The following is a 14,480-nucleotide window of genomic DNA, read 5'->3' on the forward strand; positions in this document are numbered from 1 at the left end:
GCCTCTATGTAATAAAAGTGTTGCATGGATCCCATTAGGTATGAGACATTATTCAGCAGGATAACATCAGGCTTCTAGTTTACTGATACTCTCAATTTCTGAAAAGTATTTCACCAGTATTATTTGTCCTGCCCATGTTTCATCTGTACTAGTATCTTAAGCTTTGGTGGGGGGGGGGGGTGATGACATTTCCTCAATAGTATGGTCAGCTGATTCTGCCTCCTGTTTTAACATTATTTAGATAAAGTAATGAACTTACTAAAATTATCTGCAATATTTACTCACGTGTTCTTATTGCCTTCAAGCATTGGTGCTTACCAAGTCATTTTTTTAAAGTTTTTTATATGCATACAACACAGTATAAAACCATCTCTCAGTTTTCACTTAAGGTTTACCTTATTAGTAGGATAGACTTCGTACTGGCTTGAACACTTATAAAAGTTTTATTTACCATTTTTCCTGGTTTCTGGATAGAGTTGGAGGACTTGTCTTTATTGTAGATCACATTTTTGCATTCTGTATCTGAGGACTGCCACTTTCAATTACCTCCTCATATACAAGGAAACCCCAATAAAATTTAACAACTGATTTATCAGAACATTGGAGGCCAGAAGGCAGTAGGACAACCTATTCAAACTGCCAGGGGCAGGGGAGGGACCTGACAACTAAGAACCTTACATTCAGCAAAACTGTCTTTCAAAAATGAAGGCAAAGTAAAGACATTCTCAAACATTGCGATAATTTGTTGCTAGCCAACTTGCCTTTGAAGAAATACTAAAGGAAGTAATTAGGCTGAAAGCAACTGACAGCAGACAGTAAGTCAAAGCCATGGGGGGCGGAGGGGGGAATAGAAGACCTGAACACTATAAACCCATAAACTGTACCTAAAAGATACCTGTAGAATACTCCACCCGAAAACAGCAGAATGTACGTTCTTCTCACGTATACACAGAATATCCTCCAGGACAGACCATACTCTAGGCTATAAGCAAGGCTTATTAACTTTAAAAGCATTGAAATCATACAAGTAGGTTTTTTGTATGCAGTGGAATTAAATTATAAATTAAAAAGTAAATTTGGGAATTTCATAGGTGTATGGAAAGTATACATTCTTTACTAACCAGTGGGTCAAAGATGAAATGCCAAGTGAAATGAGAATATGCTGAGATGAATGAAAAAGAACAAAATGTCAAAACTTACGGAGTGTTTCTAAATCAGTGCCTAGAGGAAATTTATACTGCAGAATTCCTGTATTAAAGAAGAAAGATAGCAAATCAGTAACATTTCACCTTCAAAAGGTAGAATAGAGAAAACTAACCCGAAAACAAAAAGGAATTAATAAAGATTAGAGCAGAAATAAGTGAAATAGAGAAGAGAAAATCAATGAAACTGAAAGTTGGTTCTTTGAAAAGATGAGCAAAATTTACAAACCTTTAGTTAGGCTCAGTTGTGAAAGTCAAAAAGGAGAGGCCATCACCACTAACCTTAACAAAAATTAAAAAAATAAGAGAATGCCAGATTACTGAAATTGACTGAAGAAGCAATTGAAAATTTGAATAGATATATAACAAGTAAAAAGATTGAATTAGTAATCAAAAAACTTCCCACAAAGAAAAGCCCAGAACCAGGTTTAGTGAATTTTATTAGTGAATTACTGAATTTACTGAATATTTAAAGGAGAATTAATGCCAGTCCTTCACATATTCTTTCAAAAAGAGGAATACTTCCAGGCTCCTAGTATGAAGCCATTATTATCCTGCTACCAAAATAATACAAAGACATCAAAAGAAAATTGCAGATCAGTATACCTTGTGATGTAGTCAAAAGTTATCCAAAAAACAAGCAAACATAATCCAGCAGCATATAAAAAGGATTATGCACCAGGGCCAAATGGAATGTATCCCTGTAACAATGTTGATTTGACACCCCAAGTCAATTGTAATATACCATATTAATAGAATAAAGGGCCCAAACTATGAGATCATCTCAGTAGATGCAGAAAAAGCATTTGACAAAATCCAACACCTTTCATTATAAAAACATTCAACAAACCAGAAATAGAAGGAAATTTCCTTAACCCGGTAAAGGGCATCTCAAAAAACCTACAGCTAACATCATACTTAATGGTGAAAGACTGGCTGCTTTCCTCTTAGGATTAGGAATGAGACAAGGATGTCCACTCTAGTCTCTTTTATTTAACATTCTAGTGGAGATGCTAGCGAGATCAACTAGACCTGAAAAAGAAATAAAAAGCATCCAGATTGGAAAAGAAATTGTAAATTATGTCTAATGGATAACACCATCTCATATACAGAAAATTCTAAAGAATCTGCTAAAATCTATTAAAACTAATAAATGAGTTCCCCTAGATTGCAGGAATTAAGATCAATATACAGGAACTTCCCTGGTGGTCCAGTGGTTAAGACTCCACACTCCTGGACTTCCCTGGTGGCACAGTGCTTAAGAATCCACCTGCCAATGCAGGGGACACGGGTTTGAGCCCTGGTCTGGGAAGATCCCACATGCCACAGAGCAGCTAAGCCCGTGCGCCACAACTACTGAAGCCTGTGTGCCTAGAGTCCATGATCTGCAACAAAGAGAAGCCACGGCAATGAGAAGCCCGTGCACCGTAACGAAGAGTAGCCCCCACTCGCCACAACTAGAGAAAATCCGCGCACAGCAACAGACCCAATGCAGCCAAAAATAAATAAATTAATTAATTTTTTAAAAAATGACAAGAGCCAGTTCATGTTAGCCTTAGCCATAAGCTAACTGATCTCTTTATTTATTTAGAGCTGAATGTTTATGGGCAGAACCACCAACCATCCTGTTTATGTTTTATAAGCCCGGAAGCTCCTCTGTGGCGAAGTGTAGGGCTCCTCTATTCCTATTTAGCATAGAGGGATCTTCTTACTTCTTGACTTTTCTTTTCTTTTCTTTTTTTTTTTTTTTTGCGGTATGCGGGCCTCTCACTGTCGTGGCCTCTCCCGTTGGGAAGCACAGGCTCTGGACATGCAGGCTCTGCAGCCATGGCTCACGGGCCCAGCTGCTCCGTGGCACGTGGGGTCTTCCCGGACCAGGGCACGAACCCGTGTCCCCTGCATCGGCAGGCGGACTCTCAACCACTGCGCCACCAGGGAAGCCCTTCTTGACTTTTCTTGATTATTGTTTGGCTTTCACTGAATGTTTTCAAATCTCTTCCCTATGTTCAGGGTCCCAGCTCTTGATAAAGTGCTGCTACCTAAATAAAAGTGAGAGGATGCTAAAAGTAGTGGGTAAAAGTTTGATAGGCAAGCTATTTACATAGTCTCAAAGTATCTCCCCACAAATTAATTAAAAAGAAAAATAGTAACTTTACAGTGGAGAAACCTGGTGGAAACCGCACTGACCAGGTGATCAAAGTTGACATGAATACTGCCGCAGAATGACATATGCTATTCCTCCTGATGATGATTCTTTGAGGAGGATATAGGGTTACTTCTGTGATACTCTTTGTTGCCAAAATGCCTAGCCTGAATCTAATCATGTGGAAGCATCAGAGAAGCCCACATTAAGCAACATGCAACACAGTTGGCTCATAGAGGTCAAGAAATAAAAAGAATGTTGAATTCTCCAGATTAAAGAAGAATTAGCATGACAGCTAAAAGCAGTGTGTACTTAATCTTGGATTTGAGGTAAAGAGGCATAAATGGACATTACTGGTAAAATTGGAGATATTTTTTGGGTATCTTAATTTGGGAGGGGGGGCAGTTGGGCAAGGATGCTCCTGGAATTTAGTGAGTAGAGGCCTGGGATGCTGCTAGATATCCTACACTGCTGCATAGGGCAGTTCAACACAGCAAAGAATTATCCAGCCCCAAACGTCAATAATGTGCTGTTGAGAAGCCTTGGGTTAGATAATACAATACTATTGTATCAGTGTTAGTTTGATAATTGTGTGTGGTTATGTAAGAGAATGTCTTTGTTATTCAGAAATATTCATTGCAGTATTTAGGAATAAAGGGGCATGTCGCCAAGTTACTCTCAAATGGTTTAGAAAAATTATACACACACATATACATATATGCGATGATTAGTTAAGCAAATGGGGCAAAATGTAAACAACTGGTGATATGAGTAAAGGCCATAAGTGTTTCTTATATTATTTTTTAAGCTTACTTTTGAAATTATTAAAATTTCCCCTAAAAAGAACCTGACAAACAAAACTGTGTGTAAACTCCTTGTTAAGGAAAAAAGTCCATCGTTTATTCAGGTACTTTGACTGATGCTCTGAAAAAGAAAATTTCTACATAGTGGAATAGAATTCTATTCAGTTTCTTGAGAAAACCTCTTGAGAAGTAGTGCTTCAAGTCCTGAGCCCTGATGAAACTGACTTTTCTTGGGAGTAGACAATATGTGTTTAGGACTTGTGTAGATAGCAGTATTATGTGGAAGTAGAAAGCAGGTAGTCATAATACATTGGGCTGCTTTTCTTCACCGAAGCATCAAAAGATGTTTCTAAACATTGTAAGTGGTCCATCTTTACAACATGTTAAGATTTTGTTCAAAGAAACCTCACTGTATTTGAAGACATTCATTGGACTTCCCTGGTGGCGCAGTGGTTAAGAATCCGCCTGCCAATGCAGGGGGCACGGGTTCGAGCCCTGGTCCGGGAAGATCCCATATACTGCGGAGCTGCTAAGCCCGTGCACCACAACTACTGAACCTGCGCTCTACGGCCTGCATGCTGCAACTACTGAGCTGAGTGCTGCAACTACTGAAGCCTGCACACCTAGAGCCTATGCCCCGCAACAAGAGAAGCCACTGCAACGAAGAGTAGCCCCTGCTCGCCGCAACTAGAGAAAGCCCGCGTGCAGCAACGAAGACCCGATGCAGCCAAAAATAAATAAATTAAAAAAAAAAAAAGACATTACCATTACTATGTCTAAAGGGTCTCACACAATCAGAATTCTTTGGCACTAGCATACACATACCATAAGATCCAGGGTATGAAAATACCAATAATTAATGCTAATTATACAATTTCTTTTTTTAAATTACATAATTTCTTATTCCTGCATAACTTGCCTCAGCTTTCTGGAAGAAAGGTCACTGGTTCCCAAGTAGTTGAAAGCACGTGTTCAGAACATTTGCTTCAACTTTCTTTTGCTCTAAGCCACAAATTAACTTGACCATTTCCAGATCATATATGGCTTTTTCCAATAAAATAAAAACAAAAAACCACTGTCCAACATGTTTTTAGGACCGGAGGTGCTTTTAAAGATTTTTTTTGCTCTGGTCTTTCATTCCAAACACTGAGACTTTTTTCTTCCATTGTAGGGTATACTCTAATGGAAGTAAAACCAAAGGGTTTACTAGCTTTATTTTATTAAAATTTTTTTAAGGAATTTCCAAATTAAGCTAGGCCTAGTGACCAATATATACCCATTGTCGTGCCGTGATAGAAGGGTAGGTTTTCTTAAATTTATCTGAGAATGTTTCATAACATGCTGGTGGTGATTATAGTATGATAACTTCATTATGTAGAGTAGCATCTTGCATTAATGCCAACTTCCTAGATAGAGGTTGGTAATATGATTTTTTATAACATAGACCACTTAGGTCAGTCTTAGGCTGTAATCAGAAATTACTTCATTATGTATGAAAATTGGGCGAAGGGGTTGTATGAATTATTTTTGACAGCACATTTAACAGACTTTTCTTTGGTTATGTGAAAGGAAAGGTTATTTTGGTTGGGAAAAAAGGAGATGGGTAGAAACTACCAGTAATTAGTAAATTTCATGTTGCCTTTTAGTGATAAAGGATTAACGACTTTTTAACTGACTTATCTTTCTTTGATTTAAGTCAGCAATGATATGGCTAACCATGTGTATAATGCAAGATTTTTCTTAATTTGCAGACCATGAAGACTATGACCCACAAACTGTGAGGCTGGGAAGTAGATATAGTCATGTTCAAGAAGTCCAAGAACGGCTTAACTTCCTTAGGTTTGTTTTAAACAATTAGTGTTGCTCTTTTTAAGACAGAGAATACCAAGTTGATATCCTGTATGACTAGGTCTTTGTTAGGTGGCTCTTGCCACATTTTATTTCCCCATGTGGAAATCATTACATGAAAGTCACAGGACATTTCCCTATGTGTTCATCATTAAATATTTTTAAATTACTGGTTGAGTTTTAACTTCTTTGACTGCAAAGAAGTATTTGAAGAGAACACACTTAAACCTTTTGTATAGACTTCTGGTCTTCATATTTGTTTATATTTATTTTTAAAGAAGCGATTTCCATATTTTGACAGAACCAGCTAGAGAACCATATTGACCTTAATGATATCATAGGCACTAAGGAAATGGGGAGAAAAGGCTGTTGGACCAGCACCCCAAAAGAGTGATTGAGTTCTTTGGTGCCTCGTTTATCCTAACAGTGGCTGACAAAGGCAGTCTGGAGTCATGTGTTAACAACACTATTCTGATGGGGACGAAGAAAAGAGGTTTATTCCCTTAAGCCAAAGTTAAATGTAGTCCGAGGCTTGATTTACTCATTGATGTTTAGCTTTTAATGATTATACACTTGTAGATTTGAAATTGTTAAAATTTTTCACGATGAGAGGTTTCTTGTGAATTCAGAAACCACATCACATAGCAGAAGAGCTTATTCAGATCATAAGCATGCTGAAGGAAATGCCCAGATTATCAGTGCCTCAGAAAATCTATTGCATTTATTATTTTGATACACTGGGGAATTTTCTCCTGGGCTACATTAATTATCGGCTTACGTTTATTGAATATGTGCTTACTTGGAAACATTGACATAAGTAGGTACATTAAGATTTTAACTTGAGGGAAAACTCTAGACACCAGATTTTAAGAAATTCGGCATTTGTTTAAAGTGTGAAGTGGTTTTGTGTGTGTTTTGTTTTTCAACCATCTGGATGGAAGGACCTTCCTCCCCAGATGGAGAATCATTGCCATAGTGAGCCATTGTTATTGATTGGTGTGTGTTGTATCTTTTAGATTGCCTAGAACAGAAGAGTGGTTATCAGCTCTTTTGCTAAATTAAAGTTTGGGATCAGAGAACTTGTTTTTAGTCCTTGCTCTATTAGTACCTATCTATATGACCTACAGCAATTCTCTCAAGGGACGGGAACCGAACTTTACTCACTATGTATTTGGTTTGTGTTAAATGCTTTACATAGCAGTGCAGGGAGGCGGGTATTATCCCAGTTTGATTAATAAGAAAACTGAGATTCGCATGGCTTAAACTAGCTTGTTTGAAAACACACAGCCAGTATATCATAGTGCTGCACTACTCAGCTAGGTGTATCTGACTTAAGTCTATGCTCTTTCTATTAGACCAGTGATTTTTCAAACCTACGTTGGAGCACTAGGGCTTCTGAGGAGCTTCCTCCAAGATTTCTGGACAAGCAGTAGAGGTTTTATCCCCATTTCTCACTTCTTTCCTCTTCCCAACAATTGAAACAGCTCTGCTTTTATTTTTATACATTGGCCTTCCAAATGGAATTTTTGCTTGAAGAAAGTTTTCTGCTGTTGTTTTTAAAAACCAAAACAAAACACAACTCAAAACTGAAAACAACTGTATTTTATCATATTGGACCTCAGTTTCCTATCTGTAAATTAGGTGACAGGGTTAGGTGGGACAGGTGCTAGAAGCCCTCTTTAAGCTCAGCAATACTATGAAAATATCAAAGACACTAGAATTGATAACTCAAAATGCTTTGAAATGAAGAGGGAACCTTAAATACATTCACCTTACTGTGTAATTGGGAATGGAGCCACCATTACATTAGCTAAAGATTGTGTTAAGTTCTTCAGAATAAAATGAGATGTTTATTCTCTTGTCATTCAGAGATATGGCAGACAGGGTGGGTGGATGAATGCTAAAAGAAAAAGAAAGCTAACTGAAGAAACTAGTTGAAACAGAATTCACTTGAACTAAACCTATAGTCCCAAAACTAAAAAGACCCTCGAGAATGCCACTGAATAATTAGTAAGCATCCTGTTGAGTTTTGACATTAAAAAGTTTAAAATATGTCAGTTATTCTGTTCAGTGTGGCCAAGTACTGAGTGATGAATATTAGATTATCATCAAATATTAAAATTTAAGCAATTTTAACTCTTCAGCATTGATAAGTTGGTTATCTATAAAGTCACATAATACAATACCTCTTTCTCCAGTGATGCCATATAAGCACAATGCTAAATCTCAGGTAACCTATTAAACATACTTTCAAAATGGCTGGTTTCAAAGATGAAACTGTTTAAGTTCAGGGAGCAAATCTTTTTTTCTCCCAATGTGTATCCTTTTATTTTTATTGAAGTATAGTTGATTTACAGTGTTTCACGTGTACAGGGAACAAATCTTTTTTTTCAGTTTAGGTCCAGTGATGTAGCAGAGTTCCTGGCACATTGTAGGTGCTTAATGTGTGCTTGTTGAATGAATTAATATCTAGTATTTTTTAGTAATAGATAAAAATTAAGAAATAAGGTATTTTAAGATATTGATAAAAACTGACATCTTTTTACTTGTAGTTAAAATATAATTGTGATAAATGGATTATTTCCCATATAGAGAGACAGATTGCCTTTCAGGATAAAAAATTATGTAGATCTAATTGCTAATTTTTTATGTTTTTTAAGATTTTTATTGAAGGATGGCCAACTGTGGCTCTGCGCTCCTCAGGCAAAACAAATATGGAAATGCTTAGCAGAGAACGCAGTTTACCTTTGTGATCGTGAAGCCTGTTTTAAGTGGTATTCCAAGTTGATGGGCGATGAACCAGACTTGGATCCTGATATTAATAAGGACTTCTTTGAAAGCAATGTACTTCAGCTTGATCCTTCTCTACTGACTGAAAATGGAATGAAATGTTTTGAGCGATTCTTCAAAGCTGTGAACTGTCGAGAAGGAAAACTAGTAGCAAAAAGGAGAGCATATATGATGGATGATTTGGAGTTAATAGGATTAGACTACCTTTGGAGGGTAAGTGAAAAGTAGGAACTTTGTAAGCAGTGTATCTGATGTAGTTTTTCAAATAGGTAAGAAATCACATTTGTACAGATGAATTATATGTATGTATGCTGCTCTGATGCTTGTCGCAGGAGGTAGTGATAGTTCATCTTTATCTTACTTTTCTCCCTCCCTCCACCTCCCCCTCCTTCTGCCACTGATGTTCCTTTTGTCTTGGCTTAGAATCTGTCTGTCCCAGATGTGTTTAGAAGTAAATGTACTGACCATACAGATCTTTCATGCCCCTCCATGAAAGTTATTTTCTTCCCTTTTTTAATTTAATGTAGACCTCTGTTTCTTCTTTTAGCTTATCCATTTAATGCTGAAGTAGATGACAGAAAAAAAGACTTTATTTAGAAAGGATTATGAATGTATACTTTATCGGCACTGTTTAACTTGTGATATTTTTAGATACCTGAGTAAAATATTATCTACTTAAGGCTAATTTTTCCACCTTTATAGTATTTATATATATATATATATTATTATTTTTTTAGTTGAGATATAATTGACATACAACACTACATTAGTTTCAGGTATACAGCATAATGATTTGATGTGTACGTATTGCAAAATGATCACCATAAGTCTAGTTAACATCTATCACTACACAGTTACATTTTTTTTCTTGTAATAAGAACTTTTAAGATTTACTGGAGAATTCCCTGGTGGTCCAGTGGTTAGGACTCGGTGCTTTCACTGCTGTGGCCTGGGTTCAATCCCTGCTTGGGGAACTAAGATCCCGAAAGCTGTGTGGCTTGGCCCCCCAAAAAATTTACTCTCTTACCATTCACTCTTTCAAATATGCAGTACAGTATTATTACCTATAGTCACTGTGCTCTGCATTACATCCCCAGGACTTATTTTATAACTGTGTTTGTACCTTTTGAACCCGTTCACCATTTGGCAACCATTAATCTCTTTTCTGTATCTATGAGTTCAATTGTTTGTTTGTGTTTTTTATTTTTTTAGATTGCACATGTAAGTGAAATCACACAGTATTTGTCTCTCTCTGTCTGACTTATTAGCACTTAGCATGATGCCCTCAAGTTCCATCCATGTTGTTCGAATATAGTATTAATATATTATTACTATCTTTAAAAATCTGATCTATTCACAGCAGTTTATATTGTTTTCTGGATATGAAATATTTTTCTGCAGACAGACCAAGTTGTTTACTTTGGTATTTGAGTATTCAGACTTTAAGTATGTGGTTTTCAACATTTTTAAACAGCAGAGACCCTTTTTAAAAGTCAAAATTTAGATAATACTCCAAAATGTAAAACTAGTTGAAGTGAGAAAGGAAAGCGTGATTTTTTCTTGCGACTCAGTCTCCCTGTGCTTCACTCCCTTCCCCCTCCCAAGCCTATATTATAGGGTTCATCCCTAAAACTCGTCATCACTCGTAGAGTTCTATACATAATTTGAAAACCACTGATATGATTAGATGAGTGATGAAGATCTATACAAATGGGGTAGGGGTGGGTAGCCTTCTATGGTAAGCTGTATTTCATATAATCTTTGTTTCCTTTAACTAATTTGAATTCCTTCCTTAATATCTCACTGCTTGGTTACCAGGGTGTTGAATTGCAGGGTTTAAATAATACTAATGACAGCATTTTTTTTTTTTTTTTTTTTTGCGGTATGTGGGCCTCTCACTGCCGTGGTCCCCCCCGCTACAGAGCACAGGCTCCTGCCCATGGCTCACGGGCCCAGCTGCTCCACGGCACGCAGGATCCTCCCGGACCGGGGCACGAACCTATGTCCCCCGCATTGGCAGGTGGACTCCCAACCACTGCGCCACCAGGGGAGCCCATGACAGCATATTTTATTCTTTGTAAAATGTGTCTTTCTTTCTTAACTTGATTTATTCAAAGACTTGAGTTTTGCATTTGTTATATTTTTGGTCTGTTTTCTCACTTTAATTTTACTTGATTATCAAAGTCGATGTTCCCTGTCAAATTATTGAATGCTGTATTAAAAACAACTGAAGGTACGGTTTGAATGGAAATGCCTAACTAAAATATTTCTTGAAAGGTATTTACACTTGAATCTTTTTGAACCTAGGTGGTGATTCAAAGTAATGATGATATTGCCAGCAGAGCTATAGATCTCCTTAAAGAGATATACACGAACCTTGGTCCAAGGCTACAGGTCAATCAGGTGAGGATTGACATGTATTAAAACTTACACAAATTTGAATTCTGATTGAAGAACTGTTGCTAATAAGAATTTTTTTCTTCAAGATTAACTAGAAATTGTTTTTGTTTCAATTTGTATTATAAAAACATACCTAAAATATTTAGTCTACATTTCTCTCCTACAAAATGCTGTCTAAATGAGTCTCATCTTGATACAATTATCTTGAAGTGATTATTTTGAGTATAGTTATGGTAGGAGATTTCGGCCGAATTTCTTTCCATTCTGACACCTAATCCTGAAATTCATTTTTTGTATATATAGTTTATACTTGTTAACTTAAATAACATAAGCTTCCTTTGACAAAACATAGTGTGTGTGTGTTATTGTTGTTTCTATTTTATTGATGTATAGTAGATTTTACAATGTTGTGTTCATTTCTGCTGCACAGCTAAGTGATTCAGTTATACATACATATACATTCTTTGTTTATATTCTTTTCCATTATGGTTTATCAAAGGACATTGAATATAGTTACCTGTGCTATACAGTAGGACCTTGTTTTTATCCATTCTGTATATAGTTGTTTGCATGTGCTAATCCCAAAGTCCCAATCCATCCCTCCCCCACCCTCTCTCACCCCTTGGCAGCCACAAGTCTGTTCTCAAACATATTTTATTATCAATTATCAATATAGATTCTCTCGTTAAATAGGATCATGGTTAAATGAGATCTACCTTTAAATTGTTGCCATCTTTAATTAGATTAATGTTTTATTAATATATATATATGAAATACTTTATATACATATAAAATTTGAACTGTCTTTATTTGGCCCATTATTTGTAGGTGGTAATCCATGAAGACTTCATTCAGTCTTGCTTTGATCGCTTGAAAGCCTCCTATGACACGCTGTGTGTTTTGGATGGTGACAAAGACAGTATTAATTGTGCGAGACAGGAAGCTGTTCGAATGGTTCGAGTATTAACTGTGTTACGGGAGTATATAAATGAATGTGACAGTGATTATCATGAGGAAAGAACAATTCTACCTATGTCAAGGTTTGTGAATAACTGATCTACCAGTGCTACTTAATTATTTGACATTTTCCTAGCCATTTGATTTTAAAAAGTGATGATGTACAGGAAGAAGGAGAGAGGACATTTTTCATTTTTTGAAAACATTAGTGTCTTGCTTAAAAACAGTATTTGTATCCTACAGAATTTTTTTTTTTAATAGTAGGCCTTTTTTGTTTTGTTTTCAGGATCTGTTTTTTGCTTGTTTTTGTTTAGGGCATTCTCAAGTAAATCTAGTTTCTTCTTTTGTTTTCTTTTAACTTAATGGCTTTCTTTTTTTTTTTTTTACTTGGCTGCGTTGGGTCTTCATTGCTGTGCGTGGGCTTCTCATTGTGATGGCTTCTCTTGTTGCGGAGCACGGGCTCTAGGTGCGCGGGCTTCAGTAGTTGTGGCACGCGGGCTCAGTAGTTGTGGCTCGCGGACTCTAGAGCACAGGCTCAGTAGTTGTGGCACATGGGCTTAGTTGCTCCGCAGCATGTGGGATCTTCCCAGACCAGGGCTCGAACCCATGTCCCCTGCAATGGCAAGCGGATTCTTAACCACTGAGCCACCAGGGAAGCCCTCTGGTTTCTTCTTTTTATTCTGGTTGGTCTTTTTTTGTTTGTTTGGGGGGTTTTTTGCCATTTACTTTGTTGCCTGTTAAGTGTTGCCAGGGGTATTTTGCCGTTGAAGTGCTTTGATGCCATTCATTTCCACTGTGAAAAATAATAGCATAGTCTGGTTGCAGAGTAATTGGAGAGAACTCTTAAAAGCTGCTTTGACAGATAGCCAGTATAGCAAGAAATATTTTTAAATGGTCTACTAACATTTCTCTCTTTTTTTCTTCCAGTTTTATTGAGATATAATTGGCATACAGCCTTTATAAGTTTATAATAATTTGTCTTGGTACATCATGAAATGATTACCACAATAAGTTTAGTGAACATCCATCATCTCATATAAATACAAAAGAAAGAAAAAGGAAAAAATACTCTTCCCTTGTGACAAGAACTCAGGATTTATTCTCTTACCAGCTTTCATATATAACATAGAACAGTGTTAATTATATTAATCATGTTGAGCATTACATCTCTAGTACTCAGTTATCTTATAACTGGAAGTTTGTACTTTTTAACTGCCTTCATCCAATTCTCCCTCCCCTGTCCCGCCCCCCAGCCCGGTAATCACAAATCTGATCTCTTTTTCTGTGAGTTTGTTTGATTTTGAAGTATAATTGACCTACAACACTAAGTTAGTTCCTGGTACACAACATAGTGCCTGAATATTTCCTTACATTACAAAATGATCACCATGATTAGTTACCACCTGTCATCCCATGACTCATTTATTTGGTAACTGGAAGTTTGTACCTCTTAAAATTTTCCTTACTTAATTCACTCATCTTCGGGTCTATTAACGTTTCTCTTAAGATTTCACCATTTAGTATACTCAAATAATATGTATAATTTAGAGATATTTATAGAATGTGAGCCATTAGTATTTGAGTTCTCTTTTTAACCATGAAATTATTAAAATTGCTCCTTGAATATGTTTTTTATTTTTTTGTATCTTACCTGCAGGAAGATAATATGCCAACATAAATAGCATTTTGGGGATGACTTTTGACATTAGTTGGGCTTTTATAGCATTAAAAATAAATGAAATGTTACTCATGTCTCTGTTTTAATGTCTTATAACTAGATACCTGTAAACTATAGGTCCAAGAGTAACAACAGTGAAATATGATTGTGTTTTGAAGATTACTATAATATTTATAGTTAAAAGGAGCAGTAAATACTTTCAAGATCCTAAAAATAATGTGTCTTTAACTCACTTTCTCTTGTTTAGTAAGAAAATATTCAATTTTAAATTGCTAGCTTTATTTTCTTTGCAAGAAGATTTAAAAATCTGCTGAATATGATAATGGTTTCCCTTTTTTTCCCCCCAGAGCTTTCCGTGGTAAACACCTTTCTTTTATAGTTCGATTTCCAAACCAGGGCAGACAGGTTGATGACTTGGACGTATGGTCTCATACAAATGATACAATTGGTTCAGTACGACGATGTATTCTCAATCGTATCAAAGCCAATGTAGCTCATACAAAAATTGAGCTCTTTGTAGGCGGTGAACTGATAGATCCTGCAGATGATAGAAAGTTGATTGGACAGTTAAACTTAAAGGATAAATCGGTAAGTATCTATAATTACCAAACTTTTCAAGAAAATCAAATCGGGGACTCTTTCATTTTTGTAGTCAACAT

At 36.3% G+C, this 14,480-nt stretch overlaps 1 protein-coding gene across 3 annotated transcripts in view; it reads left to right on the forward strand.

The window, feature by feature from the left end:
• Positions 1 to 14,480, forward strand: part of USP9X (ubiquitin specific peptidase 9 X-linked) — a 134,119-nt gene that overhangs the window by 64,083 nt on the left and 55,556 nt on the right. For all 3 annotated transcript variants that reach the window (XM_082609007.1, XM_082609006.1, XM_082609008.1), the window contains 5 exons: positions 5,900 to 5,987; positions 8,657 to 8,999; positions 11,094 to 11,189; positions 12,015 to 12,226; positions 14,169 to 14,409. In XM_082609007.1, the coding sequence (XP_082465133.1) occupies positions 5,900 to 5,987; positions 8,657 to 8,999; positions 11,094 to 11,189; positions 12,015 to 12,226; positions 14,169 to 14,409 (980 nt within the window). The remainder of the gene's footprint in view (positions 1 to 5,899; positions 5,988 to 8,656; positions 9,000 to 11,093; positions 11,190 to 12,014; positions 12,227 to 14,168; positions 14,410 to 14,480) is intronic.

The sequence above is a fragment of the Mesoplodon mirus genome, assembly GCF_964341445.2.
Source record: "Mesoplodon mirus genome assembly, chromosome: X".
Classification (NCBI taxonomy): domain Eukaryota; kingdom Metazoa; phylum Chordata; class Mammalia; order Artiodactyla; family Ziphiidae; genus Mesoplodon; species Mesoplodon mirus.